Source organism: Limulus polyphemus, unplaced genomic scaffold (assembly GCF_000517525.1).
Source record: "Limulus polyphemus unplaced genomic scaffold, Limulus_polyphemus-2.1.2 Scaffold302, whole genome shotgun sequence".
NCBI lineage: Eukaryota > Metazoa > Arthropoda > Merostomata > Xiphosura > Limulidae > Limulus > Limulus polyphemus.
The window spans coordinates 203667-222760 of NW_013665912.1; the positions used below are offsets into that span (position 1 = coordinate 203667).

General features: G+C 31.4%; 1 protein-coding gene across 1 annotated transcript in view; it reads left to right on the forward strand.

The window, feature by feature from the left end:
* LOC106457202 (dolichyl-diphosphooligosaccharide--protein glycosyltransferase subunit 1-like) overlaps window positions 1-19094 on the forward strand; it is a 38679-nt gene that overhangs the window by 14662 nt on the left and 4923 nt on the right. Inside the window, exons 5-9 of the mRNA XM_013916596.2 lie at window positions 3018-3210; window positions 4442-4541; window positions 6667-6805; window positions 8115-8234; window positions 14737-14982. Coding sequence (XP_013772050.1) covers window positions 3018-3210; window positions 4442-4541; window positions 6667-6805; window positions 8115-8234; window positions 14737-14982 — 798 coding nt within the window. The remainder of the gene's footprint in view (window positions 1-3017; window positions 3211-4441; window positions 4542-6666; window positions 6806-8114; window positions 8235-14736; window positions 14983-19094) is intronic.

A 19094-nucleotide genomic window follows, 5' to 3' on the forward strand; every position in this document is an offset into this window, starting at 1 on the left:
ACTTAAACTAATTGTATAGCTAATCTTTATTAATTCTCTCTGACATTTGCTTTTGAAATATTTATAACCAAGAGAAAGAGAAGATTTCAATTTACTGAATGTTTTATGAGGCTAGGTCATTCTTATGATACATCTTGAGTTGTTCTGCATCAATTTCATAGTTTGCTATTGGTAATGTCACCTTGACTGGGTAAGGGAATTATTTTAATTCACTTATAGCTTAGTTTGAAAGTCAGTTAAATAATAATAGTTTCAGGTCATTGTATTTTTTTACATATTAATATTTTGTGTTCTTAATTCATATTTAAAGTAAATAAAAAAAAAATTTTAATGTAGTACTAAGATCATTACAAAAATGAGGAATGAGAGCCAAAAGAACAAGAGGCCAGGCATAAATACTAAATTTGTGTTTCTGTTATATATATATTTTATATATTGTTATAAAAGAAACTCAAATGCAAGTATTAGAAACTCATTTAGTTAGATAAGAAAGCATAATTGAAAAACATTTAAATAAAAAAAATATTTCTGTGAGGTATGCAATACTTTTTGTTTACTGTAACCCGAGCTATACACCCACTGGGTAACTTATAGGTTTCTTTTACATGGATTTAGTAGTTGGACATGGTTCACTGAGTAATAACACAATAAAATTAAAAACAGGTGTAAACTCTTATAAGCCTGTGGCTGTTTAGGCTAGTCAGAATCTGAGTTAGACTGACTAAAGTAAATTTAGAGACAAATCTTTAGTAGAAGTATTTTATTTAAAAATCTGATTTTTTTTCCTTCTTTTTGTATACAACATACTTGTAATATTTTCTATAAATTTGCCTCATTTTATGTAGATACCTTATGTAAATTTGGAATTATAGGAAGCATTGATTCTCTAATATGGGCTTGGTTCAGTGGACAAACCCCGTAACCATAGGGTTAAGGGCAGCTTACAGTGTTCTTAAAGTTTAGATTATCCTTTTACTTGCAAGTTTAGGTACACTGTAGAACTTTAGTTTATACAGATGAGGTACTGTATTGTTATACAAATCTTGTTGAACAGTTTGGGGTATATGTTGCTTTGCCTAAACATAAGGGTAGACTAAAATGAAATGTACCTATACTTTAGATAGTTGATAGTGATACTTGTAAACTCATAGTATGACTAATTGCTATTAGCAGAGCTTACCAAATATGTATCTATATAAAAATATATACAAGACCCAGGACGTTGAACAGCATGTTTCACATGTAATTACAAAATACAGAAAGATGAGCTTCAAATAAGATAGTTAGTTGTAATGAAAACATAGGCAAGCTATATAAATTAATTCCTACAATCTTCACTTACATTAATTATCTAAACAAGCTGAAAATTGAAGTACATTTAATATCTGAGAATGGAAATAAGCTTTATTTTTTATCACATTGCATGCTGTAATACATTTTTATCTGTTTCTTTGCATAAATCAAATTTCAGCACTTTTTTGTACTTTAATGTATAACCATAAGAGCTGGGCTATTAGTGGAATATGGAAATAATTTAATCATCAGTCTCAATAATTGATTATAGTCAACTAATCAATTATTCTCGTGTGATATGGCTTATAGAACTTAACTTTTAAAAAGCAGGCTTTGGTACCAGCAGTGGGCAGAGCACAGACAACCCATCGTGTAGTTTTGTGCTTGAAAACAAACAAAAATGGAAATATTTCAATTATTGGAATAATCAAAATAAGTAATAATTTAAAACACTAGTTTTGATTAGTTTATTATTTTTGCGATATTAATCAATTTCATCATAAGTTTGATTGCTTGGTAGTTGGAATAATCTAAAATAATAATAATTAGAAACACTAGTTGATTATTTTTCATCAGTCATTTTGCTGGACACTGACGTAATCAATGCTCATAGGTAATCGACAATACACAGTTAATTGCCCAGCTCTAATATTCATGGAACTTCATATTCTTAATAATTAAGTTTTTTTATACTGATCATCACTGTGTGAGTGTTATGGTAGTGTCACCTATGACCTTCTAGCTGAATCTGCATCTCCAACAGTTTAATATCATTAACAGTATTAGTTAGAATATTTATCCTCACCATTTTTTACTTTTTATTATAGAGATTATTTTACATTGTTATCTCAGTGTATGGACTTAAAATTAACTAAATGTCCTAAGGTGGCTGAACCTTGAGATATTATTGAGATTGTGGCTGGAAATATTGCTAACAGCAAAGATAAAAAGCTGGTGAAACAGTGCGATCTATCTTTATAAGTAAGAACATAAAAACATATATTTAATAAGCAATACTATACTTCTACAGGGTTGATTTTTGTTAATGATATATGTAAGTAGCTTACTTTGATTAAACTTATTAATTAAGCACACTATTTTTCACAAACCCAATCACTTTTTGTTTAATAGTTGTGTAATTTATATGAATTCTTTGTTGTTATTTTTTGTTTGTTTATTTTTTTCTTATTTCCAGAAATTTTTTTATGTATTTTAAACAAAATTTCCATTATCTATCATAATAGGTTCAATGGTTATGTTAGGATGTATTTCCTCTGTCATGATTGCCTTCATTTGAATAAATGGTTGTAAAACTCAAAAGGATGTACTATTTAGGTAGCAACTACAGAAACTTCATTGAAGTTGTCATAACATTAAAACACAATTTACTTCTCGGATCCTGTGATGTCTTCATTAAGTCTGATCAAGTTAGTATTAGTTATGAACTTATACCTAATTGCTATAATGTATTGCTCTATATTTTTCACAGGGAATTTGAAAAGCTATGTATATTTCACATTTTTGGTAATTTTTTGCTGTATATTTTGCATTGATAGTTGTTAGTATAGCTCTCTTTTTTCCACAAAAAAATTTTTTTGTATTTTGCAGTTTTTTAATTTAACCTAGGGTAAAGATAATTCCTGTGATTTGAGTGGTGTGAAGTTAATTTGATCAATGTATTGTATATTTTAACTTAGTAATAATGAAATTATTTCATCAAACAGACTGTTTTACCAGCATCAGCCATGGATGTTTACTACAGGGATGAAATTGGTAATATTTCTACTAGCCATATGCGGGTTTTGGATGATTCAGTAGAGCTGGAGCTGAGACCACGTTTTCCTTTGTTTGGAGGATGGAAGACACACTATGTACTTGGCTATTATGTTCCAACTTATGAATATCTGTTTAATTCAGGTTTGTTTCTTTCATAATATTGAAAGTAAGTCACAAGCATTATGGAGAGTTATTAGTTGTTTTTTTGTTGTAATTACAATTTTGAGAAAAAAGTAAATCAAGAATTATAGATTTAATGCAGTTATGTAAATTGTACAGTTGCTGTTATCAGTTTTTGGGAAAGTCTACATGGATATATTGAAACAGTAAACTTTCGTATTTAAAATGATTACATTGTTTTGGTTGAAATTTTAAGATCAGGGACGAAGAAAATTACTTTATAATGCATCCTGGGCCATGTACAAAAATTATCTTCATGTTGCTCTTTTAATCCTATTCACCTTCATATACTTTAAAATAAAATTGAGATGTTGTGTCTACATTTTTCTTAGATTTGTCATTTTAACATCCATACTGTTTCCTGTTTTATTGTGGGCAGAGATGCTCTGTCCCATTTTATGAAATTCATCACATGGCTATTTCACTTGGATGTAGCACCATTTTTCTTGAAAATTGTGTGCTACTAACAAGGAGGACCTCATGGCAGGAAAAGCCAAGGAAAGCTTTCATCGTGCAATGTAGAAATTGATCAATTGTTACTGCAGTTAGTAAATAATAAATGACAAAATTAAAGATTATAATGTTTTATGTAAAAAATATAACGGGGTGGCCCCATTTTTTCTACCTAGTGATTAGATCCCCAGTACTCAACATTCAAGTGTTTGTGCTAATACTAATTAGTAGAACACAATTTACCAATACAAAATCAATTGCTTTATAATTATTGTGATCCCGTTCTGTAAAACTAATAATACAATGTTAATAATAGCAACCATCTTTTTAAAGGGGACTACTAGGTTCTGAAGATGAGATTTGTTGATCATGTGTTTGATGATATTTAATATTCATATTATTATTTGTAGTGATTTGGGTTGAATAACGAAAGATTAACTAGATTTAGTAAGATTGGTAAATACAAATAGTAGGGTTTTAAATTAGATCTTAGTGGTATAATCTGTACCACAATGTTAAATTATACTTAAGACATGTAATTGTACTTATAAGCTTAGCTGTAATTCATCTTACTGATAAATCATAAAAACTAGTTAAATACATTGTTTTATTAAGCAAATACAATCTAAAGACTAGTTAATTGTCTCTTTGTGTTTTAAGGATTATCTTGTTTACTAGACTTTAGATCTGTTAGTTTAGCTACTAATGCAATGTTAATAATTATAACCATCTTTTAAAGGGGACTATTATGTTCTGAAGATGCGATTTGTTGATCATGTGTTTGACGATAATGTGATCGATCATGCTGAAGTAAAAGTCATCCTACCAGAAGGAGTGAAGTAAGTTTCAGACTTATGTATTCATAAAAAAAAAGATGTAAAATTAATGAGATATCTGTGGTGATATTAGAATGTGTACTTATTAAAATGGCAGAGCACAATAGCCTGAAAAATAAATAAAAGGTGGTAAAAAATATGTTTGTCAGTCTGTTAGTAATTTCTTTTGCACTTAACCCTGTGGGCATAGGAGGGTCATTACCTTTTTTACAGAGTTACATGCAACATTTATTCAAATTACTTTAATATCTAAATATATTTGGCCTCAAAGCATAGTTATAACTTATATTTTTATATTATCTTAGTTTTAATTTTTAATTTCAAAAGTGAACATCTAAATAAATTCTCAATCTGCACCTCTGAGTCACATGGTGAGGTTTTGCTGTACTTCTCATTCAGATTTTTCTTTTCTTTTATGAGGGCTTCAAAGTGTTTAAACAACTAGAGACACGTACTTTAGATATTGACAAGCCAAAATTTAGAATTCAACCTATTTTTACATTACTAGGATATCACTATATATTTGTTCAACCTATGTAACACATCCCTCCCATATCTATCCTTTGTTTTTTAAGAAATGTCTGTAATTCTCTCTGACACTGCTATTGGATGTGTTTATAACCAATAGAAAGAGCATATTTAAATGATTGTCTGTTTTGCTTTAGTGGTCAAAGCCTGTATTCCAATACGAAAATTCATCTCAGTACACAGATAGCTGTTTTTCTTTTGAAGTTGCACGTATCTGCCATAGAGACTTGTATGCCACCAGCCTTGTGAATTTGTGCTACTACAAGATGATGTATCATGCAGCTAAACCCTTCACCAATAGGAGTGCAACATACCTTCTTGCTCAAGTCCTCCCTCTATATCCATGTTCAAAAAATCCTTATTCTTTTTCTCTGTGCAGTTGTGTCAAGACATGTTCATGTCTGCTGATATTTGCTATTTTGTCTCAACTAACAACTTTCAATTTGATTGAGTTAAACATGCTCAAAATGACTTTACAAATCAATGTGCAAATGGGTAATGAAAATTTTAACACAAGTGTAATGTTGAGTGAACTCTGTGTTGTCCAATTTTTTAAGAATCCAACTTTCAGTAAGTGGATCTTTTAAAGAGGTTAATGTTTTAGGTAATCCATTTCATAGTGTAGTTGAATTACAATGTATTAAGTCATAGAAGTATATGTGTTAAATCAATATATCAATAGTAAGAGCCATTCATCCTTCTTAATTCAATATGCTTGTTATTAGTCCAGTGGGAATATTAGTTACTCTTTATATTCTGTCAGGGGGCATTTATTTTGAATTTAAAATTCTTTATTACACTGGTTCTTGTTACTCTTAAGTCAGACACAAAAAATGGTAATAACAAAAGTGACTGGAGGTACAATGACAACACTGGTCTTTATTGTAGTCAGTCACAAAATTAAAATTTAAAAATTTTTAGCACTTTTATTTGTATTCTGTATGTATTACAAAGTTATTAAGGTTGTCTGCTAAATCTATCCTCAGAATTTTTCAATCTTAAAAGTAAATTTCTGTTTCTGATACATTTTTTCTGCAGGCTAATATTCTATATATTCTGCATTTCAGCTCCTTCCCTTGTCATTTACTAGACCTGAGTGATAGAAATTATTTGATTGGCATAACGGATGCTTATCTGCAATTACAGCAGTAGTGTATATAGTACTTTTCGGAAAAATTAAAAATGGCAAACACAGATACTTCACTTAAGAATATGCCAAACATTGCCAGAAATGTATTAATGAAATTACAGATATGTTTCATACTTAACGTTGTTACAATTCTGTAAACACTATGCTATCTGTCAAACTTGTATATATGATCCCTTGGAACAAAGTAACTTTCTTGACAGTAAAGATGTCTTAGAAAATCTAGATGTATATGTAATATCAATTGGCATTCAAATTTGTTGTAAGTGAGCTAATCTGCAAGATATTTACAACATGATGTTTTCTTTTTTTGGTGCAGTCATTTTTTTTTTCAGATTTGATTAAAATGCTGGTAATAAGATGTGCTAAAAATAAGCTTCAAAAATGAATTTTTTTAATACTTCCCTTTATTATAAAAATAATGAATTTTCTTATTCTTTCTCCTGCACTCAGAGACATCCAACTAAAATTACCATACCAAGTTCAACGAAAACCAGATCAGCTTCATTTCACGTACCTCGATACCATTGGTCGGCCTGTCATAATACTTGAAAAATCAAATCTAGTGGAACAGCATATTCAAGACTTTGAGGTAAGATAGAGTTTAATTTTAAAAAAAAAGTTTATGTATGTACAGTGAACCCTCATTTGTCAAGACATTCAACAATCTCTATGATTTTTCGCGTTCCGAATCCTAACAGCTATTTCTTATGACAAACATGTATTTCCTATGAATACATTGTTTAATAATCAGTACACGACTCCATGAGAGTCAAATAGGGGTTGATAAAAACAGGAAAAAAAACTGTTGATTACTGACCACAAGACACTGTGGGTAATAGTTTATGACAGTTTTTCTCAAAATGACCTGGATAGAAAGGTACATATAAATTATAGCAGATATTGAGATGTCATCAGAGTTCGTGTACTACTATCCTTGATGAAGCTGCAATGGTGAAATGTTGGCTGAAATAAGTTTATTATTATTTAGAGAGTAAAGGTCATTTTTACTAACTTTATTGCAGAAATGTTTAAATCCCTGCAGTGTGCAATACAGGTTCTGAAAAAAAAAATATTTCCATCAGTCAACTGAATACACTGTAGTGCTATAGGAACATTTCATTTAAATAGTTTTTTGGCTATGTGACATATAAGTTGTGCATAAAAGTCAAAAATGAACCTTGGGATAGTGGTCAAGGGTGCATAATGCAATGATTTATAATGAATGGAAAATATTTATATAGACTGTATAGAAATGAATAAAAACCTGAAATTCCCAGTTTGCCCCTGAAGAAGAAAGGTCCACCTTTTGAATGCACTCAGGTTATAGGATTTTTTATTCATTTATATCAAGACTTCTTGAAGCTACATGTTTTTCTAACATCAGATATATAGACTGTATTTTAGGCTTCCTGAATTTTACCAAAACCAATTTACATACAGTGCTAATAAAAACAACTATTCTTTGCTAAATGGCTAAAAGTGGACTATTATTTCCATTGAATTACCTTCTACAATATATTAAACTTGGCTAGTATTCATTTTAAATTACAAAACACCAGTGATTGAACACATATATATTCTATGATTATTTATAACCTTTGCCAATTTTGTATTTCTATAGTTATTCAAATAAAGCCTAAAACACTGATATCAGGTTTATTTAAAATATTTGTTCACCTATATTCTATTCTATTAAGTACCTAGGAGTACAATATCAAACCAAAAATAGTTGTACATGAGCAAAATTACTAAGATATATAACAAAACTTGTAGGAAATCTTAAGGCTATATTGGACTTAGGTTTTTTTTAATCAATTCTTTCTCAGTTAAAATTTCTTAAGCACTGTTACAACAAACATTGACATTAGTGTATCTAATGATAATTTCTTGCTTTATAGATTCACTACAAGTTCCAGAAAATTTTGATGTTGCAAGAACCACTTTTGGTGGTGGTGGCCCTCTACTTACTGTTTATCCTGGTCATTATTTATGTGAGGTTGGACTTCACAATTTCATGGGTAATATCGTGTATTTTTTTTAGAGCTTTGTAATTATTAATCTTTTAACAAAGTGCAAGTATGAATTTTTAAGATCTCTCAGTAATTGTTCATCAGTCTACTTGTAAGAAGGCTTCAGTCTGTGTCATGTTGTAGTTGAGTGATAGTCTTCTTTGTAGGTATCAAAAATAAACCTGTTTTTATGGCTCAGATTAATTGGTAATATACATCATATGGACACATGATTGGGACATACTTCATGAGAGAACACAATCAGTTCTAACCTTTAATGTTCATATTTTTCAAACTTTATATTAATCTCAAGTATCTGAATTTAACTTTGTCAAACTTGTAGTGCAATTTTACAATAATTAAATATATTACTGCACTTATAATCTTTTTATGCATTAGGCTTAACCTTATCCAAACCAGTGAGCACTTTGTTAGTGTTGAATTCATACCTGCATATTAAATTTTAAAAATTTAAGTAAAAATAATAATTCTAACAATTTCATCAATTTCTAATTTAAAAGTATGTTAGAACTGGTATTTTGTCATTTTGTAATGCACAAAGTAAAATAATAAAAAAAATCATTTCTGCACAAGTCCGAGAAGTCTCACCTGCAAACAACACATTTATCTACCTTTTGAGAATTTTTCTGCTTATCCAATGTCTTGGTTTATATTTGCTAAGAAACTATGATTCCTTCAGAATATAATTACCTTTGTTTGTTTGTTTTTTTTTCAAATGATGTACTTTCACTGTTAGGAGTTTTACTGATAAAGCCCTTTGTGACTACCCCTTTTTATAATGTCACAGCATGTGGTCAAAACAGTTACTAGTAAAACATAGCTCTACATGTAATTGGACAGAGTAGGTTAAAAAACTACTTACATCAGTGTAGAGTAAATAATTCAGTTTGATCAGATATTTATGGTTTCTTGAGAAAGAAATTAAGCTTCTGTAGTGGTGAAGAAATAAATATGACGGTAAGTTTAAAAGACGAGAACAAACCACAGGTCAGAGAGTTTTTATAGGTATTTTGGATGTTCCTTTCATTCCTGAAAATGTTTTTCTTGTTAAATTATACCTATTTTAAAGGTACAGAAATTTGAAAACTGACAAAACGGGTAAGCTTAGTAAATAATAGAAGTATTTTTAATGTTGTTTTTTTGAAATATTGTCTCAACAAAATTTTGGATATTTCACAACCTAATAATGTTACAAAAGTAATCAATTAATTGAAATTAGTGTTTTTAAGTATTCCAACTATTAAATCATAATTTTTATTGATTATTTTAAGTGACAATAATCAAGTTAATCTCCCAGCTTTAACTGACATTACTGATATATTACATCTAGCTGTCATATAAGAGAGGATGTGGATTTGTATTTCACCTGAAACCAAAATTAAATTGATACATTGGAATTATCCACTAGATTTTTGTTGGTTAGTGTGATAATTGATTTGTTGTCAGTCACTTTGATATCAAAGTTCCTGAATATAGCAGATTCAAACTTCAGATTTTTCTACATGTTGCATTTCTATGTAGAAGTAATAAATTTGTCATGTTTACATATTTTGAGATAAAATGTCAATGGCATTAAATGTAGAACTGTTAAAAATGTTATAATTAATATAAAAACAAAACTAGTTCAACATATTGAACAAGAACACAGCAACCACAAAATGTTTTGTTAAATACTGATCATACATTATCCTTTATGTAATCAGATGCTACAACTACCTTGTTAGAATCATACTGAAGACTAAAGATTTTTTTTTCAATTTTGCCTTGTGCTTTCTTTATTGAGTAAGGTTTCTTATTTGATTAGTTCCAAGATAATAACTCATATCTGCACACAGAAAATCTTATCTTCCTCAAGTGCCTGCCTGCCTAAGAGACTTGCATACCACTAACCTTGAAGCAACTACCACCTAATTTCATGTGTTTTAACACGAATTGCACTGTTGCATAATCACATCTTAATGCTACAAAAGCCCTCCACCAATAGGAGAGTTCATTTCTCTCTGGATACCTGGACTGACATTGTATGGCTTTAGTACTCATTATCTTCCTAGATTTTTCTTCTTTCTCAATCTTGCCATTTACTCCTGTTCCTCATCTGTATCAGTCTACCCCTAAATTTCCCATTACAGGTTCTTGGCCTTTTTCATTTTTCATGTTCTCCCTTTACCAAACATCTAGTTCATCTATTTTCTTGTTAGAGACTATCATATCACATCAGACCCCGTGGCTACCTGTCTCTTTCCCTGCTGTTTGTTTCCTTTTCTCCTCTCTTTGACCACATCTGTGTTCTTTTTCACCTAGTCTGTGGTTAGCCATGATTGATGTGTCTGACACCTTCCTACACATTATTCTTGACCCATCCTCCGTATGTTTTCTACACCTCATCCATCAATTTTGTGTATCTCCATTCCTTGCTCTCCTCCTCAAAATATAAGCCCCTTTAGTATTCACTAATATCGTTTGGGCCTTCACTCGCCATTTTTATGGCCCAGAGCTGGCATTCCTTTTCTTGGACGATTGACCTCTATTTACCCACTCTTGAATTATTTCCTCTTCTCACACCTCCTTTTTTTTACAGGAGGATCCTCTGTTGGAGGGCTTGTCACAAGATATAAGTCCTTTCTCACATTCACTCAATATTTGTTACTCCTAAGCATTTTCTTCATCTCTTGTTTTAGCAAAGTTCAGCCTCCTCCTCCTTGCCTACAAGTTATGATGTATCTGGTCAATAGGCTTTTCACTTTTCATTCTCTTCGTGCATAACAGGTTCTTTTGCTTTTGGGAACTTTGGCTTCCCTGGAACCCCTCATTCTTTTGGGACACATACACATCAGGGTTTGTGGTTGAGAATATTATCTGTTATTACATGTCCCATCTTCTGACTTTTGACCGAATGCCTCCTCTGATATTTTAGCTTCACTTTTCACAGAATTGTAAATGTTTGGTGTGGTACTTTTGAGTTCATACTTCAGTCGATAAGCAAGTCTCACCATGAAATATGGGAAACTAGTGACTCCCATTTTCTGGAAGAGAATGTGACTGTGCCTACATGACTGATTGCACATTAGGTAGGTGTGTGCATGATTAACCTTTAGCATGCGAGCAGGTCAAACTATACATATCACAATGTTTTTGTGAGTTACATTCAAAATTTAATTAAACTATTAATTATCATGGTATATGAACAAACTTGATGTAAAACCATAGATAATAAATCGTATTTTAATATTATATAAGTTTTAAGTTCTTGATTATATAAGGAAATATTTAAAAGCTTCAAATTCCCTTAGTGTGAGAATTTGGATATTTGTTCTTGAGCTGCCTTCTCTTCTGCATTTTTTGTCTGCCCCCTAGAAAACAATGAAACAATGAATGATATTATCTATAATTTTGTCATTGATATTCTGAAGCTGTATTTTTTATATTCTTCAATGTTGTGGAGCTAAAGAGCAATCAATTAAAATTCAGAAACCACTTTCCATGCCTACCATTGATGTTCTCTAATTTACAACTTGCAAATAGAATTTTCTGAGGCCAACTCCTATTAAATTTATAACCAACAGAAAACCTAGATTTCAACTATTTATTGCCATAGTCATCATACCTTGTGGGCTTACAAATAACTGACAATTTAGTTTGATGTGGAAAAAATTTCCTACAAGAACACAATGAGAATAGTTGAATTTCTAACTGTTCAAGTCACATGATTAGCGAGCCAGAAAAATTCTCGCATACCCAGAACTATCTCAGCTGTTCAAGTGTTATTATTCTGTGTTCTTCTGTGCATTATATAATTATAGAAAAAATTATTTTGTGGACTAGTAGCATAGATTTAAAGTACTAGGGCTAATATAAAAGGACAATCAATGGCAAAAACAAGGTAAATTCTATATTTCTTGTTTTTCATATCTATTCTTTAATTATTATTATTATTATAAAAGTAACTAAAAATGTAAAAATTAGAAACTTTTAGGCTAGATATGGTTTAATTGGTCAATATAAATAAAAATAATAATAATGAAATTTTCTATGGGGTACTGTGTGTGCCCTGTGATATGTGTCACAATTGATGAGGCATCGGTGATGTTGAGTTTTGGGCACAAAATTGAGGAACACCACATGACGTGCTACGCTCATGCCATATGTCTGTCAGTACAGAATGTGTTCTATTGTGGTAATGATATCAGCATGGAAGATGTGGGTGATAACAATGAAGCAGAAGATGATGAGAATGAGGGAAGTGACAGTGAAATAGATAGTGATAGTGAAGCCGAGGAAAGTGAGGATTACGAGGAAAATGATGATGAACCAGTTGCCTGCTTCACTCCCATCATTTCTGATGTGATAAAGAAGGTTTGTAAGGTTGTTGTGCAGATCCGCTGTAGTCCATTGAAAAATGACAAGTTACAAGAATATGTGTGACAAGTAACGGTAAAGAACTGGTACTCATCCGTGACTATAAGACAAGATGTAATTTGTGCCTGGATATGAACAAATGATTTTTGAAGATAAAGAATTGTATTGATAAAGTGATGATCTATTTCCCAACTTTCAAACAAACCTTATTATACCAGGAAGTTAACTGTATGAGAGACATGGTGGCCACCCTGGAACCTGTCAAATTAGCAGTTCAAAAACTTGGTGACTGTTCAACTAATCTTCTCGAGGCAGACACAGTCTTTAACTTCCTGCTAAAAACCATCAACCAAAGAACAGGTCGGCTCTGTGTCCTAATGTGTGATGCAATTGAAAGGTGCTTCGCTGAGCGAAGACCATCACGTCTGCTAGATGCCTACAATTACTTACATAACCCTGATTTTGTCAAAGCATCTCAGCCCTGGTTCAATGAATTCTGGGTGTGAATGAAAAAGGGAATTTGGGATACTATAACGAAGTTATACAATACTCTCCATCCTCCATGGAGAATCTTCACAGGTTGGGCTTAGCACAACACAGTGAAAAGTAGGGCAGTGGTGGCACCTTCTAAACAATAACACATACCTCTTATGTCATCCTTCTGCAGCCAAAGCCTGTTTAGTTCATTCAAGGTAAGCACACACTGTATGGAAAAAAATGATACAAAATTAATGTGCCTTCCTTCTACACATGGAGTCTGTTCAGTAGATTTGAAGTGAGCACACACTACACGACACCATTATACATAATTCAAGTGCCTTCCTCCTGCAGCCAGAGCCTGTCCAGTTGAGTTGGTGAGCACACAAGATACGGTCTGAACATGTCCTAACCACACTACACATATTGACTTGTTGACCACTTGTGCACAAGTACTCAGGTGATCATTTGCCTCTTCCCTTTTACATTCCGGGCAAAGAGTATACCCTGATCGAGATTGTATAAAGTCTCCCACAGGTCTGCCCCTATGGAGCCCCTGCTATCAAGTATCACAGTCTACGGGCTTTCTGAAGGGAATTCATCTAGATAACATTTTGCACTGGTCCTTTCACCAGTGCAACATGGGATTCTAGTTTTTCTGTGTGAAGAGATGAGTTATTGTCTTGGAAGTTAACATTTTCCTACTCTGAAAATGTATTTCTGATAGATACCTCTCACACATTCTCACCCATCCTTCCTACATCCAGTGCACATTTTTGTCTTGCTTTGTCAAAGAATGAAGTTATCATGAGTGCAAGTGCATGGGGGGAGTTACTGCACATGGTGATTGCATCACCCTCCTATTGATGGAGGGCTTTTGTCACATGATAATGTCATCATGCGCCAGTGCATTTCACGTGAAATTAAGTGAAAGTGGCATGCAAGTTTCTTAGGCAGACTTGCAAGGAAGATAGCGTTTCTGTGTGAAATGTGAGTATCTATCAGAAATGCATTTTTAGATTAAGAAAATGTTAACATTTGGGCTAAGATTAAAGTATTAAAAAAGAAACATCAAAATTAGTATTCCTACAATTCTAACCTAAGTTCTTGAGAATAATGAAAATACTTGTGCACAAAAGCTTTGTATAGTAAATAAAATTTATAAAATTACATTCACCAATGAAATTTGACAGGCTTATTGTTTTTTCTGTGAACATCGTGCTTTATAAATGGTTGTGAAATATTGTGCCTGTAGGGTATTTCATATTTGCCAGTGGAATATCTCTCAAGAGAAAATCTGTTCTCAAAATGATGGAATTTATAAGTAAACTGTGCCTAAACAAATTGAAGTAAATTTTAAACTGTTATCACAAAAAATTACTCCAAGAAAAGTCACCTTAACCAAATATATTAATTTATTTTATAGATATCCAAAACCAGATATTTTGCTAATATCCTTAATTGGAGTTAATGGTAAACTATCAAAAACTTGTACTTATTTTTGTCAAAGGTTGTATGAATTAATTATTCAGTGAGAGCTTGACTGTTAGTCTGTACAAATTTCTAATTTTGCATTGAAAATTTGAATTGTTAGGTGTTAATTCATTACTACATATACTAAACAATTATTCGTTTTTTTTTTCTTCTTTTTATTCAGGATCCACAACGGGAAAGCAGACTACATGCTTCTGGTCTTGTGGAACGAGTGTTGAAACATCAGGACAAACTGACTGACATTTATTTTCAATATGATGCAGCATTGATGAAATACAAAGTTAATAAGGACAATAGTTCCTATCAGGCTACAGTTAAAAAACTTAATTCTGATCACAAGAATGAAGCACAGGCTATTGCAGAAGCTCTAAGTAAGATGAAACAAGATGGTTCTGAGTTGGTAGAAAAGGTATTTTGTTTTTTATTTTATTATTAATATTATAGTTTTTGCTTATTTTGCTAATAGCTTCATTAATATTACTAATTCATTAAATTTTTAAATACTTCTTGACGTTTATTTCTGTTTCCTTAAATCAAATACACAGAATTGACAATAAATAATTCACTTTCTGTAAAGTAGACAAATGCGTGAATTTACATTTTTTTTCAATGTTGTTCAGAAAGTTCTATTTTATATATCTGGTCGGTTTCAACTTTATATTTACTAACATTTATTTGGATAATTTATTTTGCCAATTGCAGTAGTCACCACTTCCAGCTATATCATAAAAAAAGTAAGGCAATATCTGACAGATTTATTTGTAACTAAGCACCTGACCTTTCAAAATGACATTACCTTTGTCATTCAAAGCAACAGTGTTTCAAGGGCTGAGAACAAACAACTACCTTAATACAGCCCTCAACTTAGAAATAGATGTAGGTAACACACAAAGACTTAACCCCTTCTATGTTCTTAAGGTCCATCCTGATGTACATTTGGTAGTCAAAAATAAATGTTTTAAGACTTTAGGTTTAAACAATTGTTTCCTTCTAAACAGTAAGAGTGGTGGGTAGCTGCATGTAAAACTTTCAGGATATATTAAAGAACCTTCTTACTGAACACATGACACATAACAAAGTTGGTGACAAAAGCATCATCTTTCATAAGCATGTACTTAAGCTAGTTGGCTGCTTTCTAAAAGTGTCATAAAACACCTGTTTCTGCATGTATTTGTGCTTAGTAGTTTACTGTCAAAAAAAGACAATTTGAGAAACAAAATTACTAGTAGGATTGGTCTTGAAGCTGCATGTTTTTGTGAGATAGTTCTTACAGTCTCAATAAGTTAGCTAAACAGTTGTAAGTAAATGCATTATTTTAATAAATGTAATTTTGAACACAATAGATGCATAATGTTACACTTAAAATTACGTTATTGCTTTATGTAAATTTAAATGTGCTCATTTTTCACATACTTAAATTAGTTTCATAACCTGTAATTTGTCTTGTGCAGAAAACAATGTCAACCATATATATATATATATATATTCATTCTTCTACTCAGTATGATGAATAAAATGTAAATATTTTACAGTACCCCTTCATTGATAAATATTATAAGCTTCTGTTTTCAGGGTGATCTTAAGCAATGTTTCTACTACTTTTATTTTGTGGGGTTTTAGTTACTGTTTCAACAACTGATCCTGCACCCTACCTCTCTGTTAATTTGTACTTGTTGTGTGTGTGTGTGTTGTTTTTTTTTGTTTTTTTCAGGTAAAATCTCTTTTTGCTATTTATTCTTTTCAGTAGTATTTGTAATTCACTGACATTTTTTAAAAATAAAGAGACAATTTCTGTTTATTAAGCACATTATCATGATTATGTAACGTATACTTAAGTATATATAGGTAAAAATAAACAACCAACTTTAAGATGCGAGTAAATTGTTGCAATGTATAGATAAGTAAAATATAATACAGGTAAAGGTCACTGTTATTTAATAAAAGCATTGATTTTGTTTTAAACTAATATCAAAAGTGTAGAAATAGTATGTGCAAGAAACATAATAATATGGAAACAAAGACAACAAATTTAAACATTATTAATCTCTTGGGCAAGAAACTGGCTCAGCGTCACATGACCTTACTCAATAAGGGATTAAACTTTACAGTGCCTCCCTGACACTTTCATACTTGATATAATTACTAGTATGTCAGGTTGCTGACAATAATGATCTCGGAGACACCTAACTAATAATGGAATCAAAAACACTATCTTGAAATATACCTCTAAGTATAAACAGAACATGTGTAAGGAAGAACAACAAACATTTCATGAACTAAAAAAATGTCCATATTATCTAAAGTGATATCTTTTGTTAAAATTTAGAGAATGAAGCTGTGCAAGATTTGTACTAACAACTCATAGTCTATTTTTTGAAAAGATGGTTCATTAAATTGTTTCCTTTATTTTTTGACAGATCAGTTTGGTACAAGATCATTCCAGATTCAAATGCTCCACTGTAGGAATTAGATTTTCTCCAGACTCATGATTTGTATACAAGTCTATTACAATTGCAGATCTGGAACAAATCTGAAGGGGAGGCAGTTTGTATTGAGGATGCCACTGTCACTGTGTACAAAAACATATAAATTGCATGTTAGCCCTGAAGGCGCTAGAAAGGAATTTACCCACCTGTATTGTGTACGCAGTTGATGCAGGCTTGCTCACCTGGTATATTGTTCCCTGACTACCAAATTCTCTGAAACTAAAACAGTAATCATCAGTAAAGGGTTTCTCTGCCCTAGCTTATTTCTGTCAGACTCCATTAGGGAAAGCGTACTTGTCATGTCTTATAATACAGCATTACGATAAACATCGTTGCGACTTTTGGGTGGTATTTGTAAATCCTGCATGAGGGCAGTTTTTATCAAAATGGCATCCAAAACACACTTAAATGGGCATTTAATTTTAGAATAAGTTATTAAGATGTTACAAATGATTCGTTAGTGAAATATTGATGGCAGTTGCTACTATTTCTTGGATACTGCACCCACTTTGGCTTTTAAGGAGGTGAATAACCTGCTAGAGGGAACTTTTTGTGTAAAGCAAAATGAACCCTAAACACACTTTGAGTTACCAAAACATGACATTTATTGTTGTGTATGCTACTTAAAAAAAGAAAAAATGTACACGTGCAAGTAAGTTTCATTTGTAAACTTGGCCTATGATAGTATCATTCAGCAGTAGTGGCTTAATTGGCTTATTCAATGTGTAAACTTACTAAATTACATATAAGAAAAGTTCATCTTTAGATCTTTTTACTCATTGTGAAATCTGCATGCTTGTGACTTTTTCAAAGAAGTTATTTTTACAACACTTTATTTACCAATTTCAAAAAATGCACACATGGAACATCCTTTCCATACCCGTATAAAGGTGAAGAAAAACCTTCAGATTAGTATATGTAATTTGTACATGTTGAATATGATGCTTAAGCACACCAACAAATACTGTTGTTTAACAGTTATTCTCAGCTTTATTTAACAGACTAACACAAATAACAGGATAAATATATATCTGATATTAATATATAATTACATTTCTTAACCAATTGCACATAATTCTTACACATCTGACTATACCAGTCATGATACAAATTACCCAACTTGAGCTCTAATCTTTTGAAAGATGTAAATCATTTTCCACTTTCTATCTTGCAGCATTTTCTCTTCTGTAATGCTCATTTTTGTATGTTACTGTCTTGTATTCTGATACACTGTGTTATTGTCCAGATTAATTTTATTTTTTCAATCAAAAGTTTATAAGTAGCAGCAACTTATAAGGTTACGGGCAAGTATACTTTATTGAGAGTGCAATTTCTACTATAATGGCTTCCAGTAGCTGGGAAACTTGATGTGATCCATTATTGGAAGTAAAGCAAGTGTATGTTTAATAAAACATTCCTACTCAATTAACATTTAATTTTCATCTTTAATAAACATTGTACAGAAGTTATTATTTCTTAATGAAACTACAATTTCATTAGAAAATGCTTTAAGTTTAATGCATGAGGAAGACATAGGGAGGCCAGAACCTGTTTGCATGTCTTTCATCATCAATTTGTCTTCATTGCTTTGTTTCTTCAGGAGCTTCATTTGACCATGTCAGTTGTTTTTCCTCAATATCAGTTATCCTAATTTTTTCTAAGCTTTATTGATTTCGTTATGTCATCCATCTACTTTTTTTGCTCTATTTCATAACTTTTTTGGTTTTGAATTTATTTCACAGATGGTGTTAAAAGTACTCAGTTGAAATGAAAAGCTGAGGTGGCTTGATGCTGTAAATGAGCCATCTTTTAATTCCAGTGTGTTAACCAATATCTGAAATCTCTGTTGCAATCTGTAATGATATTAAAAGAGCTTACTGTAAATATGATGATTTTATAATTATATATATATATATATATATATATATATATATATTCTGTATTACAAGTGAGTACTTACTACTAGTGGAGGTATTGAGACTTACCTTTAACCAGTGAGACTTAGTTTTGGACGTTACTAGTTGGTTTAGGAACT